General features: G+C 35.4%; 1 protein-coding gene across 4 annotated transcripts in view; it reads left to right on the plus strand.

Moving 5' to 3' along the window:
• Positions 1 to 12598, plus strand: part of ptpro (protein tyrosine phosphatase receptor type O) — an 88974-nt gene that overhangs the window by 31441 nt on the left and 44935 nt on the right. For 2 of the 4 annotated variants that reach the window (XM_088072545.1, XM_088072546.1), the window contains exons 11-17: positions 1 to 140; positions 2633 to 2753; positions 4283 to 4416; positions 5241 to 5379; positions 6558 to 6678; positions 8163 to 8231; positions 10849 to 10932. The exon at positions 1 to 140 is cut by the window's left edge and continues 24 nt beyond it. In XM_088072545.1, the coding sequence (XP_087928671.1) occupies positions 1 to 140; positions 2633 to 2753; positions 4283 to 4416; positions 5241 to 5379; positions 6558 to 6678; positions 8163 to 8231; positions 10849 to 10932 (808 nt within the window). The remainder of the gene's footprint in view (positions 141 to 2632; positions 2754 to 4282; positions 4417 to 5240; positions 5380 to 6557; positions 6679 to 8162; positions 8232 to 10848; positions 10933 to 12598) is intronic. The other 2 variants (XM_088072547.1, XM_088072548.1) reach the window with 1 other exon arrangement.

Here is a 12598-nt window from a genome sequence, read left to right on the forward strand (position 1 = left end):
CGGTGGATTACTCTCACGGCGTCCTGTACGTTCGCTGGACGTACGGCGAGCTCTTCATCGACCTGTCGCACTCCCGGATGCTGCACTGGCAGGTGGTCGCCGTCGGCAAGAAAGGACCAGAGAGGAGCTACTCCATCGACGTGAGTCCTTCAGTCGTCCATTTATCCTAATTTTTTCAGGATAGCGAGGAAGCTGGACTCCCCGTCAGTATAAAATATGAAAACATGGCTCAGTATCTTAAATATAACAATGTGATACTGGTATCGACTTCTTGACATCAATACCTGTTTTTTAACTGTACTTTTTTTAATACTAAATTTAATACTAGTTTTTAATTTTAGAGCTGATATCGGTTCCGATATAGATTTATCAGCCATCATTTTTTATCTATGAATATGCTATTATGCAGTGCAATTATCCCTCAGATATGGTTATCAATTACATGTGACAAAGATTTGAGATGAAGGCGAAATACTTTAACTTTTTACAATAAACTTCATTGTCAAAAATGACATCAGTGCACTGAAACAGAAAACTGTATTTAAAATGTGTTAATTGTGGATTACTCAGAGTGACGCTGTGCTTTTGCGTTGTGTTTCCATCGGTCCCGTTCTGGTGAACACGATATCTCGAGAACACGTTGAAGGAATTTCTTCAAATTTGGCTCAAGGATGAACTGATTAGAATTTGGTCGTCAAAGATCAAACTTCTCAAAACTTGTTTTTGAAAGAGTATAATAGTAAATCATATAAGAAATCCAGCTGTGCCGATATGTTTTAGAAATTTTACGGGTATTAAAGGAGGAGAAATTAACCTTCTGTCTAACCCTCCTCACCCCGGCTGGCGTAGAATCACGTCATGTCATGTCATGTCATGTCATGTCATGTCATGTCATGTCATGTCATGTCATGTCATGAAATAAAATAAAATAAAATAAAATAAAATAAAATAAAATAAAATAAATGAAATGAAATGAAATGAAATGAAATGAAATAAAATAAAATAAAATAAAAATTACATTTAAAAAATTAAATAATTTAAAAAAAAAACTGAAATAAGTTTAACAAAACGATGAGTGATTCTGAAAAAAAAAAGACAAAGTTTCATACAAATCCGTAAGCTGAGCTGATTGTAGAGATCTGTGTGTGAAGCGTCTGTGTTTTTACAGACGAGGATGGAAACTTAAGTGCATTTTGGGTTCCCGTATGCCTCCACGGCGTGTAACGTTAGACGGCCAATCACCAGCATTATTGGATTTTGGTTCAAGGTTCAGGTTATTACTGGCTCTCTGGTGCTGATGAAATTTACTCATTAGGGATCAGAATTTGGTGCAGAATGATGAGGCAGTTTTTGGAACCTGATAGTATCGATGCCATAAAAGTATCAAGGTTCGGTACCTCATGGCTTACAGGTAAAACGTGGCCTTTTCTGTAAATTTCGGAACATTTTCTGTATAACCTGCTCCATGAAACATTCTCCGGCCCTTTTTATCTGGACGCACAAACTCGCTTTTACAGACCTGTTATATTCTGCAGCTGTATTTTGTGTTTTTGGTGCCGTTTGAAAGCGTTTGAGCAGCTCTGCTTCTGCAGCCGCAGCTCGTTATCTCAGGTCGAGTCAGGCTCTTATTGATTTTATCCTCTGGGTCCATTCGAAGGTCCAATTAGCAGCCGAGGGACGACCTGCTGTCTCCGCATCGCCTCTAACTCATCCTCTCCTCCGTGAGGCCGGTTCTGTTCCCCGCAGACTCAGACCTCCGTCTCACCGTTAACTGTTTGAGGGTTGAAGGCTATTTTGGGTTTAATTGGCCTGAATGATTGAAATAGAATAAACAGTGTCGGGCTTCTGTTTAGGCCACAGATTCAGGAAACAAGAGCTAAACCAATACTATAATACTATAGTACAAAAACACATAATATACAAAAATATCTAAAACAAATACAGCTATTTATACTGCAGCTAATGATTCTTTATTGATAGATTTTCTTGTTTCTGTTGTTACCTGTTGGAAGGTTTCAGACTGTCATAGTTATAGAATCTGCAAAAATCAATTTCCAAGCCGGGAATACGTTTGGAAAACTAAATATACTCTGAAAGTTTTGGAAAAGTCATGGAATTTTGTTTCAAAAACCTGCACAATAACACATGAGGTCTTCAAGGACCATCTGAAATTTGAAAATCCATGTTTTTGGCTGTGATAAATCATTTTTGGTGATTGAGTGGTGAAGTCATGCTTTTATTAAAAATCACCAAAAAAAAAGCCCAATTTTTTATGTTTTTACTTTAATTTATTTTAATTGTTTAATTTATTATTTTAAAATCACCAATGTATTTTTTTAAAGAAAAAAAAGAAAAGAAAAAAAATCATTAAAAAAATGTTAAAAAGAAATAAAATGCCAAAAATGTTTAAAAAGATTTTTTAAATGCCAAAAATAAACAAATGACCCAAAATAGCTAATTAAAAAAAATCACCAAAAATTATAAATGCCCCATGCCTATGTCAAATAAAAAAAAAACCAAAAAAACAAGTTGATCCTTCACTGTAACATCATTGTTTTGTCTCCCCGTTGCAGCACGAGAACATACCGGAAATATTTATTCACGTCTGAATGTGATTGTTTTTTGTGTTCAGGTGACTCGTAACGTGATGCGGGCCAGCCTCCCTCTGCCTCCAGGTGACATCTACAACCTGACGGTGACGGCCTGCACAGAACGCAGCAGGAACACGTCCATGCCAAACATCATCAAACTGGGTCAGCACACACACACACACACACACACACACACACACACACACACACACACACACATTTATATAATTTTTGTTTGTTTGGTTTTTTTTTAACCTTTTTGGTGATTTTTAACAAAACACATCTTTGTGACATGCTTTCTTTAAAAAATCACCAAAAATGCCAATATTTTTCTTTTGAAATTGCCCCAAAAATTTTAAAGAAAAACCAGGTGAAACTTTTTAAGAATAATCATTACAAAAAAAATCACCAAATGTTTGGTGAAAAAAAAATTAAAAATGTTTTCTTTAAAAATCACCAAAAAAAGCTTTTTTTAAGTTGCAAGAAAAATGTTAAAGTAAACAAAGAAGTCCAACATTTTTTTAAGAAAACATGCAAAATGTTTGGAAGGCATGTCTCTCTCCAGGTGTCAAAAATATTCAACATGCCTTTCCCTTTTCGCACCATCTCCTCCCCTTTCATAAACAACAGTTGCAAAGTTATATTTAAATGTTCAGTTCTTTTTTTAAAAAAATACTAAATACATATTTTAAAAAAGCTATTTTATTGTAATGACAAAGACCTGATAAGGAGTAAAAGTGGATGTTGCAGAGAATGTGTTATCTTTAAAATTTGCCTCAAAGTCATGAAAAAGTCGTGGAAACGTATTTGTAAAAATGTGCATGAACCCTGACGGTTGTTTTTGCTCGTTTGAACGTAACACATTGATTTAATAAATTGCATCTGAAGTTTCTCATTGCTGCAAAAATTTTATAAAGATGCTTTTTACTGTCACTGAAGTAGTTATATTTTTTGAGCACCTTAATGTCTGCGTAAAGTGAATTCAGAGATTTGTTTCAAAACACATTATAAATGTCGGAAACTGATTGTTGAAAACATTTGACAAAGATCTTTACTTCGTTGCACTGAATTGTGGAGTTAGAGGTTGACTGTTTTTTCACCGTTCACCTAAAACCATAGCTCGATGACGCACTGGAGCTATACTCAGCATAACCCCGCCCCTGATAATGACGCAGAATAAAAACGTGAAGCATGATTAGCATAGTCCCGTGAATGGGCGTGGCCTCCGCTCCTCCAGCGTTTCAGATCAGACAATATTGTGCATTTTTTCATGATTTTAAGACCTTCTTTTACATACGTGGAGATTTTTTTGGTCATTCAGATTTGGTCATCTCTCTGTGAATACATTTTAATTATCATTTTACACGGACTTTAACTTCTGCCGAATTATAAAGTAACAATACTTTAACAACATGAGTACCGTTTTGTAGCCCTGACCACTGCAGAGACAGATGTCTGTCTACAAAAAAATAAATCCGCAGCTCTCAGCTGCAAACGGACTTCTGTTTTCACCCTGAAAGTGAATATGAAACTTCATTTTTTTTACTTCCTCTTCTGAGCGTTTACATGTATTTTAGTCCTCGGCGTCAGTGGCAGCTGAAGCTCGGCTCGGCTCAGACCCGCTCTTCTCCTGCAGCTTTACTTTCTTATAAAGTGAGATCTGGAGGTTTATTTCGCCGTTTTTGTTGCAGAGCCGGCTGCTCCCAGGTCGCTGTACGCCGTGAACGCCACCCACTCAGCTGTGACTCTGCTGTGGACCGAGGAGGGAGTGGTCGACTACTACCAGGTCCTCTGTAAACCCAACAAACCCAGCAAGGAGTTCAAGGTAAAACTACAGTTTGTTCTCAACAAGCACAATCATGAGTTCTGCGTTCAGAGAGAAGAGCTCATCTTTTATTTTACTTCAGCTGTTGCTCCTGAGTTGGTTAAATTTTATGCAAAACCTGGTTTACAAAGTGCTTCACAGCTACACATTAAAAGATACGTCAAGAATGTGAACAAAATACAAAAAGAAACAAAGGAAAGTATAATTTGTTCATTTAACCCTTTGAAACCTGAGCAAATTAGTTTAATTTCCTTTAAAAACATGGAGCAGCTAAACAAGACGTGGCCAAAAAAAATGTAAAAAAGTTAAATGGAAGTTTTTAGAAAATTACCAGAAAAAAAAAAAATTAAAGTAAATTAAATGTTATACTAAGATTTAGAGAAAGATGGCATACAAATGAGCTGTACATTTTTTATTTTTTATTTTTTTAAATGTTAAAAATACAGAAAAATATAAAATCCTGTTTCTTTACTGCAAGATGTTTAAAACAGTAGAAAGTAGAAACACAAATTAATGCGGCTAATTAAATAAAAACATACTGATTTCTGAGATTAAAGATCTGAGTAAAAGTTTAGAAATAAAACTAGATGAAAGAAAGTTGATAAAACATATCTGAAGCCACCTGTGAGTGTTTTTTATGGTAAAATTATCCCCTGCATGGCATCAGCAGGATGTTTTATCTCCGTGATTATTATTAGTAATTCCTGAATAATACCTGTGAGTTTCCTGCAGGGCGACAGCAGTCAGACACATCTGATCTCTGAGGATTTTTTCAGCTGTTATCAGCTATCTCATTGTTTTAAATCTTCCGTTGTCTCTTTCAGGCTCGCGAGCCTCAGACGGCAAACTCTCACGTGGTGACGGTGTCCGGTTTGATGCCCTCGTCCACCTACAACTGCACCGTCACCAGCTTCAGCTACAGCACGGCCAGCAAGCCCGCACACATCACCATCAGCACCGCCGGTAGGTGGCGCTCTGCACTGATGCTGGACCGACTTTTGGTGCATTTTACTCCTGAAAAATAACAAAACACGTTCATCTAAATCAAGATTTTTATTATTGCCCCCCAGAAACCTCTTAATTTACACATCATTGTGAAAAATTTGACAAATAAATTAAAGTTGTTACTAATGTTAAGAGATTTTGGAAGTATAAAGAGGTTAGGACAAATAAATGCAAACGTTAATGGACAATAATAAACTGAGGGATTTCTAAAGGATTTTCTGCATGAATTAAGAGTATTCTAAGAGGTAAAAAATCCTTAAATTTTACAAAATACCTTTTTTACCTTTTAATTTGAACCCAAACATTTTCAGTGAAGTTGCAAATTTGGGGATTCACTCAAACATTGGGATTATTCATGAATGTAATGAAATACATCAAAGGGTTTTTATATATTTTCTGCACAGTTGAAGAGATTTTTAAGAAATTGAATTAAACCTTTATAGCCCTAAGGGGAATTTGTTTTGCACAAATGAGCATAAAGGAGTATAAATAACAAAACACAACCTAAAAATACATAAAAAAACATAAAGTATACAAAGTAAAATATACAAAAGCATCATCATCAGAAATTTATTAAGGACCTTAAGTTAAGTTAAGTTAGTTTTAAGGTTTTAAAATGTACCAAATGACATAAAAGATGCCTTTTAATTTTAGTTAGAGTTGAAATATGTGTTTTGGTTGAATTTTAAAACAGGTTTTATTCCTTAAATTGCCCTTAAACACAGCAGATATATTGCAATACATTCATTTATCCATTAATTATCCCTTAAAACGCTATTTAAAATACCTTAATCACAACCGTGTTATTTAATAGTTAATAAAATTTTAACATTGAGAAATTAATGAATCCAGTTTCATAGGTTTCAGAAATGTTTTTTGGCTTTTTTCCAATTGTGTTAACACTTTGTAATTTAGAAGTATTGAGTTTTTATTGACAGAAGCCAAACCGCCATTGGAAAAAACCCCAAAAAACACAAAGTAGGAGTGATGGAGAAAGTGAATTTTTCTGATGGAAATGATTCCTGGGGATACAGATATTGTACTGACTTAATCAAGACAACAGGTAAACAAAAGAGTTGAAAATAAAAGTTTGTCTGTGACATAAAATGTTTGAACAATAACGTTTGTTTCTGCAGCTAAAGAGATGAACCCGAGCGTAGCGGCGATCTCGGCTCTGGCCATCCTCAGCATCCTCCTCATCAGCCTGCTGGTTCTGTTTCTGCTGGTCCTCCGTAAGAAACACCTGCAGATGACCAGGTACAAAAACACCAAAAACACACAGTCATATGAATCAGGTATTAATCTCTGCAGCTGGAAGAAAAAATACAATCAGTGAAGTTTTGCAGTTTCAACAGAACTATTTTTGGCTGAATTGTGTCGGGAAATAATTCGGTATAAACCCTGTTTTTTGTTGCAGAAGTGGTTTTTTTTTTTTATCTCCTCTGGTCTTTATGAGCCATGTCACACTTTATTCTTACAAACTGAGACGCATGAACAACTTCCTCTTTTCACAAAACTAAGCAGCATAAAAAACTGAATGTCGACACCCAGCTGAGCGTTATATCAGTATTGCATATGTCTTCATGTGAGTGATGACGGATGACAATCTCAGGCTACCTAACTTTCTTTTTTTTATTTTGTCCTTTTTTAGGCTTCCAAACGTCAACTTTCATATGTAAACTTCCTTAATATATGAGCAAACTTATTTGGACAAAATTATTTTCAGTGGAAGAAAATAAACTTTCATAAACACAATAGTATTATTTTTGTCAATCCTAACTTTTCACTTTTTTTCTTCCATAAATCCTTTATACGCCTCTTAAACACATAAACAAATTTAACCAAAATGTGGTTTATGGGGTCTTTCGTTTCCTGTCTATCTTAACCTTGAACTATGAACTATTTAAAAAATGTTTTAGTTAAATAATTTTCACACAATTCAATAAACTCTCATCCAATTTTAGTATACTTTTTTGTCATTCCCAACTTTTTATCCATTTTACTTTTTTTCCTCAACTTTAAGTCAACTTCTTAATCACGTGAACACTTTTTTTTAACTGAGCAAATTGGCTTAAACATGGCAGGGCAGCAATCAACTTAACAAATGGCCCAGAAATTAGCAATAAAAAGAAGGAAAAAAAGTCACTTCAAGAAAATGCTTAAAAAAATTAAACTCTGTAAATTCTGTATTTCTATATTTTAATTATAAATATAGTTTTCTTGACTTTTCTCTTGTTTTTGATAATAATAGATAATATCCTTGCTAATTTCCAGACAATGTTCTTGTCATCTTTTACTAATTTTTTTGCAGTTTGCAGTATATTTATTTTGCAAGTTGCGTCTTGTGAGTTTTTGAAAGAAATCTAACATTTTTACAGGTTTCAGGGGTTAAAATGATTATAAAAGGCATCTGAAAGCAGCACAAGAAAACTGATGTCATCCAGGTGTTAAAGGGTTAACTGTGCAAAATTAGGTTCATGGGTTCTCTTGTTTTTTGTCTATCTCAACCTGTAATCATGAAATAATAAAAAAGATATTTTTAATTAAACTCATTTTGCTAAACTCATATTAAAAACAGTTTCCAGTTTATGTCTCAGTTATTTTCACTCTTGTACATTGCAACTCACTTCCTCTATTTACTGATCAGTCATCAAATATTTCGGACTTCCCCAAACTTTTCGTAACTCTTCTCACCACTGTTTCCACATGTTTGATGTGTTTGTTGATGTTTTCTATTTCAGAGAGTGCGGCGCAGAGACGTTCGTTAACTTTGCCTCGTTTGAGAGAGATGGGAAGCTTCCTTATAACTGGTAGGACCCTCCTCCTCCTTTTGTTTTCATCCTCAAATCACAATTAAATGTTTAAAAAACATCTTTATTTCAAACTTGAACCTGAGAAGTTGAAATGATAGAAGCACTAATCAGTCCTGAGACCTGAGTTGATGGTTTTTTAGCAGACTTGAAAATCCAGGTCTAGTTAGTAAACCCACATCCTCAGTTTGGATGTCAAAGTCTGTCATCGAAAACACCCTCAAAGACCCAATCAAAGGCAGATTAGCGGCCCTGTGGGGGATTGAGGAGGCAGATTAAAGATTTTAACACAGATTTTAGCGCATCTGTGGCACTTTAAGCAGTGCGAGGCTACGATGAAGATGATGATGATGAGCTTAGCCCTCCCCCCGCCTGCTTTGTTTGGACCAGCTGAAATGGGGTGTTTGTTGATGAAGCTCAGGATTTCCCTTAATCTCGGATTAAAGGGACAAAACGTTGTTTTTGGAGTAAAGTTGTGTTAAATTCCTGAAAACAAGAAATGACACTTCAGTCATTTATTCTTAAAATTAGACTGTTTTAAAGGAAGAGGCAAAAAAGTATCTCCTGTATGGTGGCTGATGGATCAGATTCAGCCCAACACGTGTTATTTATGACAAATTTGTGATTAATATAACAGCTGAAAGACGGTCAGTTAAGGCAGAACCTTGGCTTTCACCTGCTGTTGTATTTGACCTTCCATCATTAAATGCACATGTCCATCAGAGTGTCTTCTCAATGTGATGGTGCAGTTGTGTTTACGCTTTGACTGTGCATGTCAGCAGACCTCGCTGTTTGATGTGTTACAGCAGTGTGGATGTGAAGAGAAAAGGGGATGTCACTACTGATGCAGATAAATGTGTGAAAAGATCTTTATAAATGAGGATTCTTTGCACTCAAAGTGCGTTATTTTTATCTCAAAATGTCGCTAATTAAAACAAACCTAACTAGCATGCACAAATTCTGAAACTTACAATGATAAAATCCCTCAAAGAAAAACAAACAGGCACAATGTAAACAATATAATATATTAATATTAAACTGTTGTGTAAGACATCATGCTTATAGAATGTGGTAAACAGTTATAATTCCCTGTCAACATCAGTAATACTAGTAGTCTCGCTGAGGAAAATAGGAGGTAAGAGGTTGTACTATTTTTTCGAGAGACTAAAATGATTGTAAATCACATTTTAATATTAAATATTTGTACTATTTTCAGCATGAAAAAACAAAACAACAGTGCATTTACAGATTCGGTGTACCCCATGGCTCAATTCTGGGTCCTTTACTTTTCTCCATTTAAATGCCTTAATTTAAGTGGAAGACGTAATATCTTTACATTTGCATGTAGATGATATACAATTTTGCAAATACACAAAGTATAACATGCTATTGTAGATAACTTTAACAAGCAATATCAGATTTTTGTCTTGTTACCCAAATTATAGAATATTGATAACAACATGTATCATATTATCCACAAAAATTTTCCTTTTTTTTGGCCTTTGGTGTACCCCAAGGCTCAGCTGTAGGTCCAGTTATTTTCTCCATTCATATGCCTTAATTTTAATGGCAGACATATAATATCTTTTCATTTGTGTGTAAATGATATACAAATGACCAAAATGCTAAACATCCCTTGCTGTTTAACTTGAACACACCCTTCCTTACTTTTAAAAATATAAAAATGTTATTCCACAAAACATTTTCTTTCATTTCACAAAAGAAGCCAGTTTAAAAAAAAATCCCAAAAAAGAAAAAATTTAAATAAAATAAATAGAAGTGGTACAAGAACGTTGTCTCAATGAAAAAAGTACAAAACTGGAAAAAAAATCTTGATTTAAGTCAGAAATGTTCAATTCAATTTGATTCAGTACATTCAAGCTCCACAGCAGCAGATTAATAAGTGTCCACCATAACTGAATAGGGCCTTTAAAAGATTATGAACCTGTCAGGATTTAAGTCCAACATTCAGTAGTTTTTTTTATAATGCACACCAAAGACATATTTCAGTCTGTACCAAAAAAGCTTGAGGGTCAATAAGATGGTTTGTTTAATTTTTCCACTGTGAAACTCCATACTTGGGAACAGAAAACTGACCCCCGATGGGATTGAAAACTAAAACAAATCCACAGATAAGATCTTAAATGTATCTGCATCAGTGGGGTCTTGACCCGAACAACACAAATGTTTAAGAGATCATCAGGTTCATTAAGGTGGCTGTCACATGGTTTGGCGTCACCACCGAGTGACAAAATGTGGACTGTTTATACATGATAAGGGTCCTGGCTGAGTGTTGCATTGTGGGCCGGGCTGGGAGGACGCAGTGATGTCACAGACTCGGGCTTGAGGTTGTTAAATGAGACAGAGCGGCCATTGACGTCCGGCAGCAAACAGACTCCTGTTGTCCTCCAGAGAGACAACGGGACACTTTCTAAAAGGCTGCATGATGCATTAACTCTGTGTTCAGCACTAATGTAAAGCTCTCGACGCTCTGTGCCTCTTTACTAATGGAGCACCATGTTCTGTCCCCAACCTATCGCCCCCTGGTGTCTCTTTTTCTTTATTTTTACTTGTGTGTGTGTGTTTTTATTTTATTTCTTATTTGAACCCCCTTCAGGCGAAGAAGCCTCTTTGCCTTCCTTACCCTACTGCCATCCTGCCTTTGGACTGACTATCTTTTGGCTTTTTATATTAATCCTTGGTAAGTAAGCTCTTGCTGGCCAAAAACACTTCACTTCAGGGGCATGTCTTAACAGAGCCACAGCCCACAGTATTGATCAGAGACATTGTTTTACCCTCAGCGCAGAGCCACTAGATCATCTTTGGATCCAGAAATAAAGGATAAGTCTGGTGATAGTCTCTGTTTCTCCTATTGTCAACAAAACCCACGAAAACACCATAACCAACAATACATGTACAGATGTGGTGTACCTCAAGGGTCCATTTTGGGCCCTGTTCCTTCCTCTATTAACATGCTCTCCTTTAACCCTTTGAAACCTGAGCAAATTGGCGTGGTTTCTTTAAAAAATATGGTAAGCAGACAATGAGCAACAAAAAATAAATGACATAAAAATGATCAAAAAATGAAAAAAAAGTTACAAGAAAATTACCTGACGGTAGCCAAACAAAAAAAGAATGGAAATGACCCCCCAAAAAAGCAAATAATTGTTAATAATAATGATTATGAATATCCTTTTTCCCGGTATATTCCCTATTAATTTGAAAATGTTCTAATGATTCTCTTTTTTAACTACTTTTTTAGGTAATTTTCTTGTCACCTTTTACAATTTGTTTTTGCTGCACAAGAAAATTGAGTTTGATCCAGGTTTCAAAGGGTTAATTAGTAGACAAAATACAGAATTTCATATTTATGCAAATCGTACAGAGTTGTCAATGCTAGTAAATTTGCTGTCTTGTCGCCCTGGTGTACTGATCTGAGGAAAAGAATAAGTGTATGTTGGTGAGTAATTTTATCTTATTAAGGATATCATTGAGATTATTGTATTTGGGCCAAATATTGTAATACTCAAACAAATCCTGTGAAAAGACTATAATCAACACTGCATTGATTGATGTGGTGTACCTCAAGGCTCCTTTCTGGGTCACCCTCCTTTCTGCCTTTACATTCCTTCTCTTGGACATGTAGTTAGTAGACATGCAAGAAATTTGTTTTCTTTTTATGCTGATAATATGTGATTATATTTTTCTGTACAACAGAGTGATCTAGTTGTCTGGTTGCCTCCACATGGAATTTGTTAGTTGATATCCTGTAGTTTTCTGTAGATAACAAGGATAGGTCTGAGATCATAGTAGTTTTTTAGTATTTTCAAGAAATCACATGAAAATACCAAAATCCGTTTAATTAATTGCTTACGGCACAATCCTTGGCCCTATTTTTGTCTCCATTAACATGCTTCTAAAAAGACAGTCCAGGATGATTCCCTCATAAAAATTTAGGGAAGTGGCTTTTAGTTCCCTTGATGAGATGTGAAGAAGTTTTGCACTTTTGCAAGCTAGAGGGCTTCAAGAACAAGGACAAACTGATTCTTTTACTAATATGTTTCTGGTTAACTTTATCATGTCCTGCAAATGATTGAACGCGCTAAGTTAAACATGAACGGATGTTTTGGGATTTTTGCTAAAATTGCTTATGTTGTTCTTTATGGGAAAAGAGTCTTGATGTGGGTAACCATATATGTTGCTGTATCAGCCACTGAGCGTAGATATGACCGATGATGCCCATGTGATTGTTCTACAGCTTTCTTTATTGTCAGTTTGTTGCAGTTTCTGGTGCTCCACAAGGCTTGATTTTAGGCCCTTTTTGTTGTAAATTTACATAAGCAATTAGCCCAATGTTTGTAAAGTGG

This window comes from Plectropomus leopardus, chromosome 22 (genome assembly GCF_026936395.1).
Source record: "Plectropomus leopardus strain MGB_pleo_1.0 chromosome 22, ASM2693639v1, whole genome shotgun sequence".
NCBI classification, from domain to species: Eukaryota; Metazoa; Chordata; class Actinopteri; order Perciformes; family Serranidae; genus Plectropomus; species Plectropomus leopardus.